This window comes from Entelurus aequoreus, linkage group LG22 (genome assembly GCF_033978785.1).
Source record: "Entelurus aequoreus isolate RoL-2023_Sb linkage group LG22, RoL_Eaeq_v1.1, whole genome shotgun sequence".
NCBI classification, from domain to species: domain Eukaryota; kingdom Metazoa; phylum Chordata; class Actinopteri; order Syngnathiformes; family Syngnathidae; genus Entelurus; species Entelurus aequoreus.
Genome location: NC_084752.1, coordinates 3,593,311 through 3,617,104, shown reverse-complemented (window position 1 = coordinate 3,617,104; position 23,794 = coordinate 3,593,311). Strand labels below are relative to the sequence as shown.

The 23,794-nt window shown below is 37.1% G+C and overlaps 1 protein-coding gene across 2 annotated transcripts in view; it reads left to right on the top strand.

Moving 5' to 3' along the window:
- Positions 1-23,794, top strand: part of spag5 (sperm associated antigen 5) — a 46,663-nt gene that overhangs the window by 204 nt on the left and 22,665 nt on the right. The window contains exons 2-11 of one of the 2 annotated variants that reach the window (XM_062032939.1): positions 161-236; positions 2,639-2,737; positions 5,008-6,680; positions 9,321-9,510; positions 9,590-9,706; positions 12,415-12,507; positions 12,573-12,707; positions 18,577-18,696; positions 18,783-18,875; positions 22,667-22,801. In XM_062032939.1, the coding sequence (XP_061888923.1) occupies positions 210-236; positions 2,639-2,737; positions 5,008-6,680; positions 9,321-9,510; positions 9,590-9,706; positions 12,415-12,507; positions 12,573-12,707; positions 18,577-18,696; positions 18,783-18,875; positions 22,667-22,801 (2,682 nt within the window). In that variant the 5' untranslated portion in view covers positions 161-209. The remainder of the gene's footprint in view (positions 1-160; positions 237-2,638; positions 2,738-5,007; positions 6,681-9,320; positions 9,511-9,589; positions 9,707-12,414; positions 12,508-12,572; positions 12,708-18,576; positions 18,697-18,782; positions 18,876-22,666; positions 22,802-23,794) is intronic. The other variant, XM_062032940.1, reaches the window with a different exon arrangement.

Sequence of the window (23,794 nt, the reverse complement as noted above, 5' to 3'; positions counted from 1 at the left end):
CTTAAACATAAGTTGCTATAATCAAGTGAACACGATGCGAGCGAGTCGCTAATCTCGGGTTGCTTCGAAAGCTAACATTTATCGCTACAGTTAGCTGTGTGTGAGGGCTATCTTTACACTGTCAACAATATCAATATATATTTTTAATTGTTTATGAAAGCAATAGTCGTCTCTATTTGCTGATACCAGACGTTTTCCAACACTTCACGATGTCAAGACGAAGTATGGAAGGCTCGGTAAGTTGTTTTTTTTCTTTCTTTCTTTAGTTTATTTGGATCATGAACACACTTACAGTATAATACATCACACAATTTCATATCATTTCACTTTACATCATGTCTGAAAAGGAGTAGGAAGAAGCAAAGCTTATTTAATCCTACCCCTTTCCCACTTCAGAGCGTTTACAAATATATAGAATAATTTACGGACCTTTTTATATAATAAAATAACATCTATGAATTACTATACACAACAGTTTTTTAACATGTAATTAATTAATTCAGTCATTATTAACATACTGAGATGAAGAATATCTTATTTTCAATAACATTGAAAGTATTTCTCATATTTCTTCTTAATTGTAAGCACTATTATTTTGAACAACCTCTTAAACTGGATGATATCAGTGCAATGTTTAACTTCTTTACTTAATCAATTCCATCATTTAATTCCACATACTGATATGCTAAAGGTTCTAAGTGTTGTACGTGCATACAAATGTTTTAAATTAGATTTTCCTCTAAGGTTATATTTCTCCTCTTTAGTTGAGAGGATTTGTTGTACATTCTTGGGTAGCAGGTTATAGTTTGCTTTGTACATCATTTTAGCTGTTTGCAATTTTACCAAATCACCGAACTTCAATATTTTTGACTCAATAAATAAAGGGTTTGTATGTTCTCTATATCCAACATTATGTATTATTCTAACTGATCTTTTTTGTAACACGGTTAGCGAATGTAGCGCACATTTGTAGTTATTTCCCCATATTTCTACACAATAACTCAGATATGGTAACACTATCGAGCAGTAGAGAATATGAAGTGATTTTTGGCCCAGGACGTATTTTGCTTTATTCATTATTGAAATGTTTTTTGCCACCTTATGTTGTATGTTTTGTATATGAGATTTCCAGTTCATTTGATCATCTATTAATACTCCCAAACATTTTGTTTCTTTTACCCTTTCAATGTCTATTCTGTCTATTTTGTTTGCATTGTTTACCACTTCAGTAAGTGGAAGTGGGCTGGACATATCAGTAGAACAGATAATAGATGGACTTCCCTAATGACATCATGGAGACCCATGGATGGGAGCAGAAATAGAGGAAGACCAAGAGTGAGATGGCGAGATGAGATAGACAAATATTGGGGAACAGTGCAGTGGCAGGGAGCAGCTAGAGATCGTTCACTATGGCAGAAACATGCTGAGGCTTTCGTCCAGCAGTGGACTGACAATGGCTGATGATGATGTTTACATCAGGGGTCACCAACCTTTTTGAAACCAAGAGCTACTTCTTGGGTACTGATTAATGCGAAGGGCTACCAGTTTGATACACACTTAAATAAATTGCCAGAAATAGCCAATTTGCTCAATTTACCTTTAACTCTATGTTATTATTAATAATTAATTATATTTACACTTAATTGAACGGTTTAAAAGAGGAGAAAACACGAAAAAAATGACAATTACATTTTGAAACATAGTTTATCTTCAATTTCGACTCTTTAAAATTCAAAATTCAACCAAAAAAAAGAAGAGAAAAACTTAAAAAAAGAATTTATGGAACATCATTAGTAATTTTTCCTGATTAAGATTAATTTTAGAATTTTGATGACATGTTTTAAATAGGTTTAAAATCCAATCTACACTTTGTTAGAATATATAACAAATTGGACCAAGCTATATTTCTAACAAAGACAAATCATTATTTCTTCTAGATTTTCCAGAACAAAAATTTTGAAAGAAATTCAAAATACTTTGAAATAAGATTTAAATTTGATTCTACAGATTTTCTAGATTTGCCAGAATATTTTTTTTGAATTTCAATCATAATAAGTTTGAAGAAATATTTCACAAATATTCTTCATCGAAAAAACAGAAGCTAAAATGAAGAATTAAATTAAAATTTATTTATTATTCTTTACAATAAAAATTTTTTTTTTACTTGAACATTGATTTAAATTGTCAGGAAAGAAGAGGAAGGAATCTAAAAGGTAAAAAGGTATATGTGTTTAAAAATCCTAAAATAATTTTTAATGTTGTATTTTTTCTCTAAAATTGTCTTTCTGAAAGTTATAAGAAGCAAAGTAAAAAAATTAATGAATTTATTTAAACAAGTGAAGACCAAGTCTTTAAAATATTTTCTTGGATTTTCAAATTCTATTTGAGTTTTGTCTCTCTAGAATTAAAAATGTCGGGCAAAGCGAGACCAGCTTGCTAGTAAATAAATAAAATGGAAAAAATAGCGGCAGCTCACTGTAAGTGCTGCTATTTGAGCTATTTTTAGAACAGGTCAGCGGGCTACTCATCTGGTCCTTACGGGCTACCTGGTGCCCGTGGGCACCGCGTTGGTGACCCCTGGTTTACATCATCAAAATACAATAGCATGGTGCTAATATATTATATTCCTTCATTATAGCCTTCCAGGAGATGTGTAGAACGTCTTCCATTAAGAAGTATGGAGAATAAAGAGTCAGCCCTGAAGCATGAATCTAAATCACTCTTTAACACTACAAAGGTAAGTATATTATGTACTTTATGAACATATTTTAAAATCTATGCTGCTTTTGCCACAAAGTTATTGTAACCCACAGGTATGTTTCTCATATTATCCCACTCTTAAGTAGATTTTTTTTTTTAACTAATAAGGAAAAACATACCTCGATAGAAGTCATCAACATGTATATAAATAGGTTGAGTTTATTTGGAACATGCATGCATACGACATGATACATCACAATTTCCAGTTTCTCTAGTCAACATGTTCGAAAAGGAGTAGGAAGAAGCAGAGCTTATTTAATCCTACCCCTTGTCCTTTACATGGCAGTTGCTACAACTTTTAACTTCGTGTTGTCAATTTATTCACAATATACTCTATAAGTATTGACAATAAAAATAAACAAATAATTGGTGAAGTTATATTTCATATGGTGAGATGAGTAAGATTATCTTGAAAATGAATGAATGGATGGATGAGTTTTTGAGAATTTCTGATGAGCTTCCCTGGGACGGTTTCTCACAGTTTGTGCAGAAATGATTTGGCTATGCAAACCAACTGTTGCATCAGCTGTCTGGGTGGCTGGTTTCTGGCAATCATGGAGGTGCACCTGCTGGTGTGGGTTACACGTGTTGTGCGGTCGTGAGGCTGATTGGATGTACTGCCAAATTCTCTGAAAATGCCTTTGGAGATGGCGTACGGTAGAAAAAGGGAACATTCAATTCACGAGCAACAGCTCTGGTGGACATTCCTGCAGTCAGCATGCTCCCTCAAAACTTGGGACATCTGTGGCATTGTGCTTTGTGATTAAAAGAGTGGCCTTTTATTGTGGGCAGCCTAAGGCACACCTGTGCAGTAATCATGCTGTTTAATCAGCCTCTTGATATGCCACACCTGTGAGGTGGGCTGGATTATCTTGGCAAAGAAGTAATGCTCACTGACACAGATTTGTGAACAATATTTGAGAGGAATATGTATTTTGTGTATATAGTAAAGGTTTTAGATCTTTGAGTTCAACTCCTATAAAATGGGAGCAAAAACAAAAGTGTAGCGATTATTTTTTTTGTTCAGTGTATTGAGAAGTAAATACAATTTTATAATTGTAACAAAACATAGTAAGCCAATGTGTTTAATTTAAGAAAATAATACCGGCGGTAGTAATAATAAAAATACATTTGTAATGCTGGGTTTTACTAATTCCTTATCCAAAAAATAGTTCAAAAATATTGTAAACAAGCATTGTTGCATTTAAATAATATTATTTACTGTTTGATAGTACTAGAGCATTTTAGAATTAGGTGAATAAATCTAGTTTTGAAGTAATTTTTGCTCGCATTGAAAAAAGAAAAACATTAGATATAACAGCTATAAACACTACCGTTCAAAAGTTTGGGGTCACCCAAACAATTTAGTGGAATAGCCTTCATTTCTAAGAACAAGAATAGACTGTCGAGTTTCAGATGAAAGTTCTCTTTTTCTGGCCATTTTGAGCGTTTAATTGACCCCACAAATGTGATGCTCCAGAAACTCAATCTGCTCAAAGGAAGGTCAGTTTTGTAGCTTCTGTAACGAGCTAAAGTGTTTTCAGATGTGTGAACATGATTGCACAAGGGTTTTCTAATCATCAATTAGCCTTCTTAGCCAATGAGCAAACACATTGTACCATTAGAACACTGGAGTGATAGTTGCTGGAAATGGGCCTCTATACACCTATGTAGATATTGCACCAAAAAGCAGACATTTGCAGCTAGAATAGTCATTTACCACATTAGCAATGTATAGAGTGTATTTCTTTCAAGTTAAGACTAGTTTAAAGTTATCTTCATTGAAAAGTACAGTGCTTTTCCTTCAAAAATAAGGACATTTACATGTGACCCCAAACTTTTGAACGGTAGTGTATATTGAAATATATATAATAATATTGAAAGGTTAAATAAACATTTTAAAATATCACATTCTGTGTGTGTATTTTAGGAGAATAAAGTTGTTTTTTGGTGCATTTTCTACTCTGAAAAAAGAAAACAATAAAGTCAAGTTTTATTGCACAAAAGCTTCTATTCCAGTTTTAAATACATGATGGTACTTATGGTAATTATTACTAAGATTAAGTTAAAATTATGTAACTACAAAAATTGATAATTGGTTGAATAAAGTAGCTTTTTTTTTGTGTTATTTTTTACACTGAAAAGAGAAAAAAATACTGTAGATTTCATAGAATTCCAAAAATACAATAAAATAAAATGAATAATGAAGCGAAATAATAATATTTGTTTATTTTCGCCTGTCCTCAGGAGGGGGCTATTTCTCGTATCCTGCGCTCTCCGCCATCCGCCAGTTTTACACAACCCATTGGTTCCACTACTGAACTGACGTCCTACATGCTGGGAGATGTCACTTTTAAATCCTTCCTCTGCTCTGGCGGTGAAGTCGAACTTGGCCAATCTTCATCGTGTGAGGCAGACGACGATGGCGACCATGTCGTGTTGCGTGAGGACCAGCAATCTGTGTCTTCTGCTCGCCAAAAAGACTCCTCCGTTGCCAGTGAGCTCGGGTCATCATGCGGCAACCACGCGGAACATCCCTACTGCCACCCAGCTGATGCTAATGTCTATGAAGCTGCCGTGGATCTGACTTGGAAGTCTTTTGCCTGTGATGGCGGCGAGGTGGAAGTTTTGGACGCCACTGGTAGACCGCTGGATGCAACTATTCTTCCTCCTGCTGGAGATCTTGTACAGGACAAGAGCATCAACTCCAGCAACCTCTTTGAGGCCAGCCATTTGGGTCCAGCAGATGAACACGTCGATCATCCGTATTGTAATTATGAATGTGGTGAGAAGTCTTCTGGTGCGGTCTGCGACGTGACCGTCGGGACTTCCATCTCCTCTGGGGGTGGAGTAGAAATCCCAGACAGCGCTCCGACAGCAGAGGAGATTCTTCCTTTACCAGCTGATGTTGTTCCAATCATTCCTCAAGATCTGAGCGTTTTACCTGCTGATGGAAAGCTCTGCAGTGAACATTTGGAGCATGATGGCCCCTCAACATGTGTCGCGGAACCTTGCGGCCCGGATCCTCTCAACAACGTGGACACTTTCGGACAAGAGACGATAGGTATTCCAGGTGAGGAACAAGCCGTGTCCTCCCAACTCCTGCAGGCTAATGAGGAACATCTCGTTGTTCAAAAGAGCTCCAGCCAAGACTTTGAGGTCTCCTGTTCAACACATGCTTTGTCGAATGATCCGGTTTGTTTTGAGACGCCAGACCAACTCCTCTCACATCATAATGGCAGCTCACCCTCTCACCTCGGCACTGGCACTCCCACCCAAGTAAGCGAAGCACAGGACAGTGCACTCGGTTCATCTGAGGATAGACCACCCTGTCCAAACTCTGCAGACAACCTTTCGGCCGACAATCTCCCCAATGTCCTTAAAGTCCTCTCGGGGTGTGTCTCGGTGGCCCCGCAGCTCGGAGAGGATTCTGCCCTTGAAAAGAGCCTGGTGGCTCCAGGGGGTCCCGCTTTGGGTCGTTTGTGGGCGGACATCTTGGAGAGCCCCGTGCCCATTCCCCTCTTTAACTCCACCACCCTGTGCAACAAGCTCCAGCCGAGTCCAGTCCTGCAAGCAGATGAAGATTTCAGTAAGGCGCCTGCCGTTGTCCCCCAATTGGTGCCGCAGGTGTCAGGTCTTGCCCCTAGGCGGCTCATTACCGAGGGTCCGCTCCAGAAGCAACTACAGCAGATGGGCGAGTTCCTCATCCTTGCGTCGGGGAAAGTGGGCCTCGATGTATCTCCTCCTGCTGCTGCTGCTGCTGCTGCTGCTGCTGCTCCTGTGAAATCCCACAACGCCTGTGTGGGCAGCACCCCTGTTAAAATGTGGGATCAGGGTCTAAACACATCAGGACAGTTTGAGAGGAAGAGGAAGTTCTCCACAGCGGACGCATGCAGTCTCACCGATCCTCTCCTGTGGAAGTAAGTATTAATTACTACTATATATTGATCATGGTAATAATCATTCAAAAAGATCCTAAAACTTTACTCTCTATCACAAGGAATACATATCTGACTAAATGGTTTCTTTTTTTTCTTTAAATGAATCATCTAATTTTCAGAAATTTAACTGTGGTTTTGCATTATGTACATTTTTTTTTAATTTGTATGATTTAATTCCATTGCAATAAAATAAGTAAAAAATATTTTGAAAATAATTAATTTAGTTTTATATTTTAAAAGAAAAAAATGTTTGCTTACTTACTTTGCTTATTTTATTCATCTAAATCCCAGGGGTTAAAAAAAAAAAATCACATAATAAAAAAGAGTGAGCTCGAAGTCAATTATAGTACCATGCAATGCATAAAGTATTGCATAAGATACAGTATGTATTATAATATGCAGGGATGTCCGATAAATGCGTTAAAATGTAATATCGGAAATTATCGGTATCTGTTTTTTTATCATCTGTATCGTTTTTTTTTTTTGTTTTTTTTTTTTTTTTTTAAATTAAATCAACATAAAAAACACAAGATACACTTACAATTAATGCACCAACCCCAAAAAACTCCCTCCTCCATTCACACAAAAGGGTTGTTTCTTTCTGTTATGAATATTCTGCTTCCTACATTATATATCAATATATATCAATACAGTCTGCAAGGGATACAGTCCGTAAGCACACATGATTGTGCGTGCTGCTGCTCCACTAATAGTACTAACCTTTAACAGTTAATTTTACTCATTTTCATTAATTACTAGTTTCTATGTAACTGTTTTTATATTGTTTTACTTTCTTTTTTATTCAAGAAAATGTTTTTAATTAATTAATTTTATAATTTTTTTTTAAAAGTACCTTATCTTCACCATATCTGGTTGTCCAAATTAGACATAATAATGTGTTAATTCCACGACTGTATATATATCGGTTGATATCGGTATCGGTTGATATCGGTATCGGTAATTAAAGAGTTGGACAATATCGGAATATCGGATATCGGCAAAAAGCCATTATCGGACATCCCTAATAATATGTATTTTATTTTTTAGAAATATAACACAAAACATTACCAATTAGGTTCTATAAATACACACATGCCACACAATACAACAATTAATTATGTATGTAGTATGTAATATAATAGATTTATATTTTATTTTCAGTAAAATAAGAAATTAGATGTGGAAATTAAGTGGTAAAATGTTATGTCCTGTATGTCAGTGTTTTTCAACCTTTTTTGAGCCAAGGCACATTTTTTCATTGAAAAAATCCGAAGGCACACCACCAGCAGAAATCATTAAAACATTTAAATCGATATTGACAATAAAAAGTCGTCGTCGCAATTTTTGAGTATGAATTTAAACCATACGTCACTATACTTGTCTCAAAGTAGTGTCACGACTTGTCACATCACGCCGTGACTTATTTGGAGTTTTTTGGTGTTTTCCTGTGTGTAGTGTCTTGCGCTCTTATTTTGGTGGCTTTCCCTGTTTTGTTTTTATTTTCCTGTTGCAGTTTCATGTCTTCCTTTGAGCGCTATTCCCCGCACCTGCTTTGTTTTAGCAATCAAGACTATTTCAGTCGTTTTCATCCTTCTTTGTGTGGACATAGTTGTCATGTACGGACGTACTTTGTGGACGCCATCTCTGCTCCACACGCTGTAAGTCTTTGCTGTCGTCCAGTATTCTGTTTTTCTTTACTTTGTAGCCAGTTCAGTTGTAGTTTTGTTCTGCTTAGCCATCCCTAAGCTTCAATGCCTTTTTTTTAGGGGCACTCACCTTTTGTTTATTTTTGGTTTAAGCATAAGATACCTTTTTACCTGCACACTGCCTCCCGCTGTCGTCTTCATATTGTGATCATGACAAACCATGTTCCCGACATCTACAAAGCAATTAGCTACCTGCTGCCACCTACTGATATGGAAGAGTATTACACGGTTACTCTGCCGAGCTCTAGACAGCACTGACACTCAACAAAGCACATTATTTGCGGATTATAATTACTGGTTTGCAAAAAATATTTTCAACCCAATTAGGTGAAATGACGTCATCTCCGACGGCACACCAGACTGCATCTCACGGCACACCAGTGTGCCGCGGCACAGTGGTTGAAAAACACTGCTGTATGTACTAAACATTAAGAACAGACTATTATTTTACACGTATTTGCACTTTTATTCTTTTGCAACACATTAAAAAAAATTGTCACAAGTTGACACTAGGTCCAACCTCCCCAGGGAATGGCAAAAAAAACCTGACTAATGAACGCACCCATAAGAAACCTAGAAGAATGCCTGTTTTTAATATTTTAAACCCTGAGCTTTAATATTTGTAACACTTATTAAACACATTTTACATCCAGTTTTACTCAAGTCTTGTCAAAGCATCTTCCTGCTACAACATTTTGAGTCAATTGCTTGTGAGGCAACGCCCCTAATACGAATTTATAGCTGCAGCACTCTTATTTCCCTGCAGGTAGCGCCATCAAACCATTTTCTGTTCAAGTTACCATAAAAAACAAGTCCTATACCAATTTGCAGGGAAAGAAAATCCGCAAATTCCCTGAAATGTAGTGTATGTACCAAAATATCTCCTCCTCACTCTTTGTGTGTGCGTTGCCAGCGTTGCCCCAGGCAGCCTGGAATGTCTCCCAAGAAAGGAGCTGGAGCAGAGGCTGAGGTCCAGCATGATCATGGTGGAGGCCTTAGTGCAGCAGCAGGCAATGGCCAGAGTCAACAGTCATCCTGCTGGCCCGCCGCTGTCGGAACTGCGTGACAAGCTGGTGCAGACGGACCACACTGAACTCAGCCAGGTGAATGACGACGACTTCGTGGAACTAGATATGACAACTTTTTTCATTTTTATTGTTTTATTGTGTGTGCCTCACCCAGACCACCATGTACAGAGATCTTTACACGGAGGCGTTGAACAGGATTGGCGACTTGGAGCAGGACGCAACTTCTCTTCAGGAACTTGTCCAGTGCATGCAGGGCATGCGGGTTACCATGGTGAGAAGATTCATGATGTTTGTTTGTCTTTTATGTTGTGTGCGCGGGGAAAATGAAACTGATAATCATCTTGTAGTAATCATACTTGCGCATCTTTTTGTCTTGATGAAAACAAGTTTCACAATAGCTGCCTTGTAATAAACCGGGTGCTTGACAATACTTGAATTTCAAGGTTTTCAAGCTTTGGAGGGTACTTGAATATTTGTTTTGCATCACATGCTGTAGTAAGGGTCTGAATATTTCTATCCTTAGTTGAAGAAAAAAAAAAGCATAAATGTGAACAGAAAACTTGTTTTTCTTTTTGTGTATTCCTTCTGCAGCCTCAAAATAAGTGTTAAATTCTTAACACAATTAATACCGTTGAATTTGAGTTACTTACCATTATCAGTGTGCCCCAAAAGTGGTGAAAAAATATTGTTTCAATTAATTTGAATGCTAAATCATTATTTTAATAGTTATTTGATAATGAATATTCAGTAGAGATGTCCGATAATGTCTTTTTTGCCGATATCCCGATATTGTCCAACTCTTAATTACCGATTCCGATATCAACCGATATATACAGCCGTGGAATGAACACATTATTATGCCTCATTTTGTTGTGATGCCTCCGCTGGATGCATTAAACAATGTAACAAGGTTTTCCAAAATAAATCAACTCAAGTTATGGGAAAAAAATGCCAACATGGCACTGCCATATTTATTATTGAAGTCACAAAGTGCATTATTTTTTTTAACATGCCTCAAAACAGCAGCTTGGAATTTGGGACATGCTCTCCCTGAGAGAGAATGAGGAGGTTGAGGTGGGCGGGGTTGAGGTGGGGTGTATATTGTAGCATACCGGAAGAGTTAGTGCTGCAAGGGGTTCTGGGTATTTGTTCTGTTGTGTTTATGTTGTGTTACGGTGCGGATGTTCTCCCAAAATGTGTTTGTCATTCTTGTTTGGTGTGGGTTCACAGTGTGGCGCATATTTGTAACAGTGTTAAAGTTGTTTATACGGTCACCCTCAGTGTGACCTGTATGGCTGTTGACCAAGTATGCCTTGCATTCACTTGTGTGTGTGAAAAGCCGTAGATATTATGTGACTGGGCCGGCACGCAAAGGCAGTGCCTTTAAGGTTTATTGGCGCTCTGTACTTCTCCCTACATCCGTGTACACAGCGGCGTTTTAAAAAGTCATACATTTTACTTTTTGAAACCGATACCGATAATTTCCGATATTACATTTTAAAACATTTTTCCGCCGATAATATCGGCAGTCCGATATTATCAGACATCTCTAATATTCAGTTAAAAAAATCTGTTTATCTCCGTAGTACAAAATAACAACATTTAACATACTGTAATCAAAACATAAAATCGAACAGCTTCCTAACACATAATTATTAGGGATGTCACAAAAAAAAAAGATTTTTGAATTCATCGCGATTCGTATTTGTCACGTTTTTCAATCAATACAAACAAATCAAAAATCGATTTTTAATTTTTTTTTTATCTGTCCTGTCCAGCCACTCGGGCAAATCACACTGTTGTTGTAGTTGCCCATATCTACTGTACAGATTTACTGTAGAAAAATGTTGGATACTTTTCTTGTTGCCTTATTTGTATTTGAGTCTATTAAATGTTTGGGTAGAATTGTATTTAAAAAAACAAAACAAAAACAATTTTCTTTTTAGTAATATAGAAATTTATCAGAGCAGTTCATCTATTTTATGGTGGAATGTAGGTAATCAAAGAAATGGCATGCAATGTTATTAAAAAAAAGTATTGATTTTGAATCGAGAATCGATTCTAAATCGAATCGTTACCCCCAGAAATTGAAACGAATCGTGTGGTGCCCAAAGATTCACGTAGATATATTTTTATATTAGGGATTTATTACTTAGGATAATGCTGTTTTAACACATGATGTTATTCACGTTAGTGTTTATACTTAAAAGTTTTATTTATGTCGTTTTTTGTTTTTTTTTCAATTATTAAATGAATTAATAATAGCTGTAAAATAATATTGAAAATTAATACTGAAATACTGCTGGAAGTTCAAAAGCACAATTTATAATGTTTACAATTACCTTGTGTGTAGGCCTGCATTGATGAAACAATCAATTTGATTAGAAAAAAGCTTTGATTTATATTCTGTTTCTTCAATTCATCATTTAATGAATGTCATTAAAGTACAGTAATAACGACTCAAAATTGCCTAGATCTGTGTGGCAGAGTTTTTAAAAAAAAACATTTTATTAATGCACACACGTTAAAAGTGCAATTTTAATGTTGATAATGTGCATTTATATAAAAAAGACCGAAAGCTATGGTGTCCAGAAAAACCGTTTAAATAGATGATTTTCCCTAAAATATGCACCGAGGCTTTGAAGTGTGTTTTATCCAATCAAACAATCGGTAGATTACTCGATTACTAAAATAATTGGTAGCTATAGCCCTATTTATGTGCTGGTATCACTGTAGAGCACAATGGATATTATTTTAAAAAAACGCATGGTACCATGGCCCATGGGGTACTTTTAAATCAATAATGTCTAATGTTGTTGTAAAAATAAAATGTATCATAATAAACACCCTTTTTACCATTAAAAAAAATTGCAAAAAAGTTAAAGGTGTACTTTACCGCAGCTGTAAGGTGTTAAAATGGATCCTAACACCAAGTCAATGAATGCAGCAAAAGTAAAATGTGCAAATTTTCCCCAACAGACGTCCCTTGCCAGTGACACTGATGCAGCTCTCTCTAACATGAAGCACACGGAGGAGCTCGTCCGAGAGGATCATAGCAACCTCGTTTCACATGTATGTAAACTGAACACATCCCGGTATAATATTTACATGTTGATGTATGTATTCTTTACATTTAGTATAAGGAGATGAAGTCCTTGTTCACAAAATCGAAGGAGATGCAGACGCGACTAATGCAAAAGGTAAAAGACGCCCTTCAGCAAAGAGACCACATGAGGACGCAGATGGACGAGGCCTTGACAGTCAAGGAAGCCGTAAGTACAACTTATGCTTGTGTTGTTTTCGGCTGTACGAACCATTCAAATTGCGAAAAGGTTTATTCAGAGTTCCTCAAGAAGGGCGCAAGAGTGCAATATTTCACGAAAGACGATGAGAAAAGTGGCATGCACTCCAGAACAAGGGAGCAAGCAGAGTCAAAGAACGCACAAGTGTGCAGTAATCACTTAGTTAAAGGTTTGTTTAATATACTTTACTCGTTTAGTATTTCCCATTGAAGTATTATCTTTCTATTACTTGTGTTTACATTTTTAACCGATACTTCCGGTTCTGCATCTCCCTTCTTGTTGTTTTTGTACACAAATGGGTCAGAGTTCATACGACAACAAGACAAAAATTAAATATCAATCAATCAAATATGATTCGGTAGGGGTGTAACGGTACGTGTATTTGTATTGAACCGTTTCGGTACGGGGGTTTCGGTTCGGTTCGGAGGTGTACCGAACGAGTTTCCACACGGACATATTAAGTAGCGTAACGCAAGTTGTGTAAACAATGCACACCGAGGCACAACACACGGCATGCTAGCAACAGCCGGGCTACGATAGACTGACCATACGTCCTCTTTTCACCGGACATGTCCTCTTTTGCGGAGCTGTCAGGGCGGAGTTTCTTAAATGCCTCAAATGTCCGGCATTTTGAGTTAGGTTTGCGTGTATTTTCAATGTACGTTCAGGGTTAAGAAGGGGTTAAAAACAAAACAAATTGTGCGTGCAGCAGCATTGGTGAGGGAGGGGCAGAGACAGAGAGAGAGAGAGAGAGAGTTATGATAAACGCGCATGCGTCGCCGGGCTCTGCTTTTTATCCATAGATTTATCACATTTAATTTTTTATTATCTATAGCAGGGGTGTCAAAAGTGTGCCATTTGCGGCCCACAGCTAATGTTTTAAAGGCCCACGGCACATTCTAAAAAATACTATTAAAATAAACAAAAACATAACAAAAGTGATATAAAAAAGGTTAAATGTATTTTAGAAAAAGTTGCAATGTTGACTAATAAAACAAAGCTGTTTTTTTTTTTTCTTTCAAACTGTATTTGGTCAAAACATAATTTTGAATCAAAATCAATGTTATTATGAATTATTGACCTATCCAAGGTTCCCATTACTTCACATCAAATATTACACTAAGAAAAATATTTTTGCTGGAAGATTTTGCAAATTTGGTAAATAAATAACCAAAAAATTTACATTTTGTTGTTTTCTTACTGAATGAACCAAACCGAGGGGCGGTATAGCTCGGATGGTAGAGTGGCCGTGCCAGCAACTTGAGGGTTGCAGGTTCGATCCCAGCTTCCGCCATCCTAGTCACTGCCGTTGTGTCCTTGGGCAAAAAACTTTACCCACCTGCTCCCAGTGCCACCCACATTGGTTTAAATGTAACTTGTTATTGGGTTTCACTATGTAAAATGCTTTGAGTCACAAGAGAAAAAGCGCTATATAAATATAATTCACTTTACTTCACTTCACACGTACCGAACCGAAATTTTTGTGTACCGTTACACCCCTATGATTCAGTAATTGTTAGTTTGTTAAATGGATATGCAGTCACGGGTGTCAGCTGTAGTTTGTTTACATGGACGCGTTCTCGCAAGACGCAAAGTTAAATCATGAAATACAACCTTAGCTGAGCAAAATGATGTATGATTTATCCGGGAGAGTCTTGATAGCAATTTCCTTGACCCAGCCACACAAAAATAAGTTGTAGACCTTCGTTCTTTTCCAAGATGTCTTGAAACTCCACCGACGGATAATCCTTGCTATCATTTGACAAATCTGTTTTGGATAAAGTATAGGGTTCTATGAAATGTTTTTGCTCTTATCTGCTTTTTGCGACTTGTCCAGGCCACTGTGTACCCCGCCTTCCGCCCAAGTGCAGCTGGCATAGGCTCCAGCACCCCTCGCGGTCCCAAAAGGGACAAGCGGTAGGAGATGGATGGATCTGCTTTTTGCAGATGATCTGGGGCCGTACTTATCAAGCTTCTTAGAATTACTCCTAAGAAGTCTGCTAAGAGTTTACTTAAGAGTAAATACATTCTTCGCTGAAAGCTGCACTTAAAAGTTAGTTATCAAGCGTCTTACTCACACTTTCAGCGAAGTGAAGGACTGAATCTTAAGTGTCACACTCAGAGCTGAATTACGACATTACTATGTGCCGTAAACGGAATTTTAGGTGACGTCATTTCTGTGTCCATAGAAATGACCAATCACGGAAGGGAATCCGTTGTCTAAGAATAAAGAAATATCTTGGAAATATTTAAGTGGACAATGGGAGTGTATATTTTGACAATAAACTACAAAATAATACAAAACAAACTAGTCCCCGCCGGCACTCACGCTACCGCTCCCTCTCTTCTCTCGCCCACACACTCACTGACGTCACTCACCTCATGGCCACAGACATACGCTACTGTCATAACATTTTCTTTCCAATTCATTAATTAGGCAACTAATTTGAAACTGGTGTGGGTGGCTCTATATATACTAGCCCACTGCAGCCACATGCAGAAATCAAGGAATCGAAAAGTATTAAATCTGTGACAAAAATAATACCCGCTCTGTCTAAACGATACCGTTTGATCAGCTGCTCGTCATCAAACAAATCCAGGACATCGTTCCGTTCCCTGAACGTTCGCACACGTCTCTCTCGCCTCAGTGCCATCCCCTGCTGGCAACTCCTAACCACTTAAGACACCTCTGAAGGTCTCTTAAATATCGTGGAGAGTAGGAGTGATTCTTAGACTTAAGAACGTTGATAAAGAGCTTTTATTCTTAAGTTTGAGAGTAGGACTAAATTTCGCAAATTCTCATGACTTAAGTGTAAAATGGCACTCTAAGAAGCTTGATAAGTACGGCCCCTGGGCTCCTTGCTATGGGGTACCGAATGTAAAAGTTCAGTCACACTTTTCTAGCAGATATTTTTCTGAAATTGAATTCACTTTTCTCACATTTAGCTAATTGTCATCACATTTAAGTTTTAATTAAATGGTGACTATTTTGTCATTAAAAGCACCTGCCGTGGTTCCGTCTTCTGCAGTGAGAAAGATGTAAGAGTGTCAAACACTGAGAGGCAGAGATGTGGGCGTGGCTTTGCGGCTGAGAGGCCTCTTAATTGGTGCAATATTGACATTCTATAAATATCAAACTCTACAGTTGGTGCTCACATTTATATTTAGATTTAAGTTTTCAATTGAAGATTTAGTTTTCGATTCAACATTTTGTGCTCACATTTAAAATTAAGATTTACATTTAGGATTTAGATTTAACATGTAGCGCTCACATTTAGAAATCTAAGATTTAGAATTAACATTTAGGTTTAGATTCAACATTTATTGCTGACTTTCAGATTTAATATTTAAGTTTGGATTTAACATTTACCTATATATTTTTTTTAGATTTAACTAAATTTGAAATTTGAAATTTAGATTTAATATTTGGTCAACATTTAATTTAAACTTAAATGTGATAAGTTATTTTTTTATTTTTTTTTGTCCTGTCCAGCTTCTCAGGCAAATCATATAGTTGGTATAGATGCCCATATAGGCTGTTTAGATTTACAAAAGAGAAGTGTAGGATACTTCTCTTGTTGCCTTATTTGTATTTGACTTTATTAAATGTATTTATATTATCATTTGGTGCAACTGGGCCGGAGCAGGAGGGGATAGAAAGAGGAAAAAAAGGAAAACGGAGGGGGAAATTGTGGGGACAAGAAGGGGATAAGACAGAGAGACAAAAACAACAGCAAACACAACAAAAATGTGATAAAAGTTAGCTAAATGTGAGATAAATGAGCTAAATGTGAGAAATACATCTCCTACAGATGTGTGACTGACTTTACCTTGGGTACCCAGAGAGTTTGCACGCTGCTTGCTGCACAACAGCTGTCTTGGCCTGGTTGACCACCACGGTTTTTCACTTCCGGGAAAAGGTCACGTGACGGAATACAATCAATACTGTAGTCTAATGTCATCCAGTGCAAGAGTTAAATCAAAATACATGCTTTGTTTTTGAAGATGTGCACAATTATTTTGACCATGTCGTCATTTTTGTGCATACTTTCACAAATTTCAACTACATTACCTTGAAAAATAAGAATGCGCCAGTTGATCGGCCACTGATCGGTATCAGCCAATTTTTGTGAAAAAGTATGTCATCGACCAATGCGGAGTAATGCTTTTTAAAGGCCTACTGAAAGCCACTAGTACCGACCACGCAGTCTGATAGTTTATATATCAATGATGAAATCTTAACATTGCAACACATGCCAATACGGCCGGGTTAACTTATAAAGTGCAATTTTAAAATTCCCGCCACACTTCCGGTTGAAAAACTCCTTTGGATAAGATTTATGCGCGTGACGTCACAAAATCCACGGAAGTGGTTGGACCCCATCAACCCGATACAAAAACCTCTTGTTTTCTTCGACAAAATTCCACAGTATTCTGGACATCTGTGTTGGTGAATCTTTTGCAATTTGTTTAATGAACAATGGAGGCTGCAAAGAAGAACGTTGTAGGTGGGATCGATCGGTGTATTAGCGGCTAAGTACAATACTTACAGCAACACAACAAGGACTACTTACTACGCCTAGCCGATGCTTGCCGCCAAACCCACGGATGAAGTCCTTCGTCGCGCCGCCGATCGCTGGAACGCAGGTGAGCACGGCTGTTGATGGGAAGATGAGGGCTGGCTGGCGTAGGTGGAGCGCTAATGTTTTTATCATAGTTCTGTGAGGTCCGGTTGCTAAGTTGCTAAATTAGCCTTAGCGTCGTTAGCAACAGCATTGTTAAGCCTTACCAGGCTGAGAATTTTTAACCGTGTAGTTACATGTACATGGTTTAATAGTATTGTTGATCTTCTGTCTATCCTTCCAGTCAGGGGTTTATTTCTTTTGTTTCTATCTTCATTTGAGAACGATGCTATCACGTTAGCTCAGTAGCTAAGTGTGTCACCGATGTATTGTCGTGGAGATAAAAGTCACTTTAAATGTCCATTTCGCGTGCTCGACTCATTTTCAAGAGGATATAGTATCGGAGGTGGTTTAAAATACAAATCCGTGACCCACAATAGAAAAAGGAGAGAGTGTGGAATCCAATGAGCCAGCTTGTACCTAAGTTACGGTCAGAGCGAAAAAAGATACGTCCATCACTGCCTCTCAAGTCCTTCACTGTAACGTTCCTCATCCACAAATCTTTCATCCTCGCTCAAATTGATGGGGTAATCGTCGTTTTGTCACTCCGAATCTCTCGCGCCATTGTAAACAACGGGGAATTGTGAGGAATACTAGCTCCTGTGACGTCACGCTACTTCCGGTACAGGCAAGGCTTTTTTTTATCAGCGAGCAAAAGTTGCGAACTTTATCGTAGATTTTCTCTACTAAATCCTTTCAGCAAAAATATGGCAATATCGCGAAATGATCAAGTATGACACATAGAATGGATCTGCTATTCCCGTTTAAATAAAAAAAAATCATTTCAATAGGCCTTTAATGCTCATCACAAAAGCTGTTTCCCTCTGGCTGATACTTTATTTTTATACACAGTGTGGAGCCAGTTCCCCTGAGTTAATAATCATCGCCTCCATTGTGGCAAATAAACTGCATTCCTTACATGTATCGTTATTAGTGAAGGACAAGGCGAAACATGATACACAACGAATAAGAGCAAGCAAGAGCAGACAAGAAGGCATGCTAACTGCTAAGGTAGACACTAAGATAGGTTGAAACAACACAAAATAAGTGCTTCGTAAACTTTAAGAATACAATACAAAATCAATCTTCAAAAATGTAGCTAGCCTCACAGTGTAATACTCAGTTGTGAAACGCACGTTTTGTTTGTGCGTGTCCAGGCTCTCAGTACAGTGGAACAGCTGAGGAGTCACTGTGCTGACGAAATAGCCGCATTGCAGAGGAGCGTCGGCTCTCAGCAAGAACTACTGGTCGTCCTTAACAACACCTTCCCTGAGCAGGTAAGAAAAAAAACAAGACTCACACAAATTAAACACCGTTTTTTCTGAATACGTCCACTTAATTCCTGTGTGCTTAAATTTTGCAGGTTGCATTAAATACGTGCAACATCGAAACGCTAAACTCTGCTTCAGATCTTCTACGCCAAACCATGCAGGAACATTCCAGCTTGATGAAAGAAGTAAGTTGAGTTGAGTTTGAGTTTATTTGGAACATGCAAGCATACAACATTATACATCACAATTTCCAGTTTCTCTTTTCAGCATGTTGGAAAAGGAGTAGGAAGAAGCAGAGCTTATTTAATCCTACCCCTTTTCTTTTACATAACAGTTGCTAAAACTTTTGTTCACTTCCTGGTCTCAATTTATTCACAATATACTCTTAAGTAATCACAATAAATAATAATTGATGAAGTAAGTTACATTTCATATGATGAGATAAGTAAGATTATTTTGAGAGTAAAAGAATGGATGAATTAAATAAATTCAATATTCTTCTTCTTTGTACTTTGTAAACACTTTAAGTTTGAAGAGTTTCTTGAAGTGTATCATATTAGTACATTGTTTGATTGCTTTGCTTAATCCATTCCATCATTTAATTCCACATACTGATATATTGAAGGTCTTAAAGGGAAACTTCGGTTTTTTTCAACCTGGGCCCTGTTTTCATAATTTTTTCTGTATATGTGAGTGCTGGATAAAACATTTTTTGAGGTCGCGCCAGTATTGAGCAGGGCAGGCAGCCTCCAGCCCAGCTAACGCTCGTACACAGGGCAACTGGCTCTCGTCAAAATTCGGCCTATAAACATGCATTTTTTTCACACTGACAGGCTCAGATAGTTACAATGAGTGTCCGACAACATACTAGAAAGGAGAAATTAACGTATGTCTCTACCTTTAGCTGGAGATCGCTGTTTGTTGTGAGCTGTGTCCAAATCTCACCACGCTACAAATCTCGTTCCGAAATCTCGCGATAACTCGCGACAAAACACCGGTGGAAAAACAGTTACCTGACTGAGGTGAAGAGAGACGACCGAAGTGATTTTGTATTGGACTAAGTTACCGAAGACTGTTAGTTTAGTTTTATAGAAAAGGATAAAAGTAAAACAATGGTTCTATAAAACTAAACTAACAGTCTTCGGTAACTTAGTCCAATACAAAATCACTTCGGTCGTCTCTCTTCACCTCAGTCAGGTAACTGTTTTTCCACCGGTGTTTTGTCGCGAGTTATCGCGAGATTTCGGAACGAGATTTGTAGCGTGGTGAGATTTGGACACAGCTCACAACAAACAGCGATCTCCAGCTAAAGGTAGAGACATACGTTAATTTCTCCTTTCTAGTATGTTGTCGGACACTCATTGTAACTATCTGAGCCTGTCAGTGTGAAAAAAATGCATGTTTATAGGCCGAATTTTGACGAGAGCCAGTTGCCCTGTGTACGAGCGTTAGCTGGGCTGGAGGCTGCCTGCCCTGCTCAATACTGGCGCGACCTCAAAAAATGTTTTATCCAGCACTCACATATACAGAAAAAATTATGAAAACAGGGCCCAGGTTGAAAAAAACCGAAGTTTCCCTTTAAGTGTTGTACGTGCATACAAATGTTTTAAATTACATTTTTATCTAAGATTATATTTCTCCTCTTTTTTTGAGAAGAATTGTTGTATATTCTTGGGTAGCAGGTTATAGTTTGCTTTGTGTATAATTTTAGCTGTTTGCAAATTCACTATGTCGTGTACTTTCAATATCTTTGATTCAATAAATAAAGGATTTGTATGTTCTCTATATCCAACATTATGTATTATTCTAACTGATCTTTTTTGTAACACCGTTAATGAATGAAGTGTACTTTTGTAATTATTTCCCCATATTTCTGCACAGTAGCTCAGATATGGTAACACTAGTGAGCAGTAGAGAATATGAAGGGATTTTTGGTCTAGACCAGGGGTCACCAACCTTTTTGAAACCAAGAGCTACTTCTTGGGTACTGATTAATGCGAAGGGCTACCAGTTTGATACACACTTAAATAAATTGCCAGAAATAGCCAATTTTCTCAATTTACCTTTAACTCTATGTTATTATTAATAATTAATGATATTTACACTTAATTGAACGGTTTAAAAGAGGAGAAAACACTAAAAAAAATGACATGTAAATTTTGAAACATAGTTTATCTTCAATTTCGACTCTTTAAAATTCAAAATTCAACCGAAAGAAAGAAGAGAAAAACTAGCTAATTCGAATCTTTTTGAAAAAATTTAAAAAATAATTTATGGAACATCATTAGTAATTTTTCCTGATTAAGATTAATTTTAGAATTTTGATGACATGTTTTAAATAGGTTAAAATCCAATCTGCACTTTGTTAGAATATATAACAAATTGGATCAAGCTATATTTCTAACAAAGACAAATCATTATTTCTTCTAGATTTTCCAGAACAAAATTTAAAAAAAGACTTTGAAATAAGATTTAAATTTGATTCTACAGATTTTCAGAATAATTTTTTTGAATTTTAATCATAATAAGTTTGAAGAAATATTTCACAAATATTCTTTGTCGAAAAAACAGAAGCTAAGATGAAGAATTAAATTAAAATACATTTATTATTCTTTACAATAAATAAAAAAAATACTTTAAATTGTCAGGAAAGAAGAGGAAGGAATTTAAAAGGTAAAAAGGTATATGTGTTTAAAAATCCTAAAATCATTTTTAAGGTTGTATTTTTTCTCTAAAATTGTCTTTCTAAAAGTTATAAGAAGCAAAGTAAAAAAATGAATTTATTTAAACAAGTGAAGACCAAGTCTTTAAAATATTTTCTTGGATTTTCAAATTCTATTTGAGTTTTGTCTCTCTTAGAATTAAAAATGACGAGCAAAGCGAGACCAGCTTGCTAGTAAATAAATACAATTTAAAAAATAGAGGCAGCTCACTGGTAAGTGCTGCTATTTGAGCTATTTTTAGAACAGGCCAGCGGGCTACTCATCTGGTCCTTACGGGCTACCTGGTGCCCGCGGGCACCGCGTTGGTGACCCCTGGTCTAGAACATGTTTTTCTTTATTCATTATTGACGTGTTTCTTGCTACTTTATGTTGTATATTTTTTACGTGAGATTTCCAGTTCAATTTATCGTCAATCATTATACCTAGAAATTTGGTTTCATTTACTCTTTCAATTTCTATTCCGTCTATTTGTATTTGTGTTTGACTTTCTCTTCTACTGTTACCAAATAGCATTATTTTACTTTAACTGAGATTCAACGATAGTCTGTTTTTGTCAAACCATCTTTTTAATTTGTTAATTTCTTCTGTTATTATTTATATTATCTTCTGTGTGTTCTCTCCTGAACAAAACGCTGTTGTATCATCCGCAAATAATACTAACTTTAAATCTTTTGTAACTTTACAAATGTCATTTATATAGAGATTGAATAATTTAGGTCCTAGTATTGATCCCTGAGGTACACCACAGGATATATTTAGCGTTGTAGATGTGTGTTCGCCTAGCTTCACGTATTGTTTCCTGTTCGTTAGATAACTTCTTATCCAAAGTGGGTTTGGCACTCTGGTCAGGATCAACAATTTAAACAAACCCTGGTATAGTTCACTTAACATTCTCACTGTTATTGTTGTCATGGGACCAAAGGTTGTGCAGTAAATATGCACTTAAGGTCCAATTTTCCCGTGTGCATAAGTGAAAAAAGGTGCACAACTGACACACACACAAATGCAAAGGAAGAGATCAGAGCATAGAGACAACACATTTCCTCTTACATATTTGTCATATCTGCCTGCTTGTGTCTTTGATTTGTGAAGCATTCATATTGGAACTCAAGTGAACCAAACCGCACCGAAGTTCTCCTGCAAGTGGGCTGGGACCCATCTTTTAGAACGCACACTGGGCCTTTCCTGCGAATGCCGCACTGCACGGCGTCTTATGGTTTCTCCTACGATCATGTTGTTGTTGTTGTTGACAGCTGCACGACGTCAGGAACCTCGTGCACAGGACAGCACCCATCTTGATGAAGCTCAACGAGAAGGCGGCGGATGCTTTGCGAGAGAGAGACGATTACATGTCGGCACGAGACCGAGCTCTGGAGGACAAAGAACAGGTCAGACATTCACTCGACGTTCAACTGTCACAGTACAGGTGGTCGCTCACCGTTTGGCTCCTGTGAGTGCACTTATCCTTTGGCATTACTGGAAGAGGTTGGCCAGAGCACGACACGATTGCACTACAGTAGTCATTAATGTAGTGCAATCGCTCCTCTCCAGTTCTTTATAAAATCCGACATGTTTCATGATATTCATAAAATAGAAAGACTCAAAATAAGAAATGCTCAATAATTCTTTTTTAAGGCGATATAACCGAGAACCTATTTTATGTGTATTTTTTCAAATGTAGATTTTACTTGTTTGTGCGCTTCTGTAGTTAAGAGACTCATACAAAGGTAGATATGATAAACTATACCTGTAGAGTTGCCCTAACTACCAAATATGACCTCTCTGCTGAGGTAGAGTTAACATCACATACCGTATTTTTCGGACTATAAGTCGCAGTTTTTTTCATAGTTTGGCCGGGGGTGCGACTTATACGTGAAATGATTAACACATTACCGTAAAATATCAAATAATATTATTTAGCTCATTCACGTAAGAGACTAGACGTATAAGATTTCATGGGATTTAGCGATTAGGAGTGACAGATTGTTTGGTAAACGTATAGCATGTTCTATATGTTATAGTTATTTGAATGACTCTTACCATAATATGTTACGTTAACATACCAGTTGATTATTTATGCCTCATATAACGTACACTTATTCAGCCTTGTCACACCCCGCCTCGGGTGAAGGTAATGTAACCGTTGCAAACCAGACTTTCACATCAAGGATGGCAAGGCACGCAGTTGGTAACAGTTTACAAACATTTATTGAAATCCCAAAAAATGTCAAAAGGTGAATAATGACAGGAAAAACAAAGCACCTACAATCTGTAATGGTAATAAACAGAGGCAATATTAGTGTAGTATATTATATATACAGTACGTTTATATTCTAAATACATTTCAAAGTTGCATGCGTTAAATGGGCCTATATAATTCA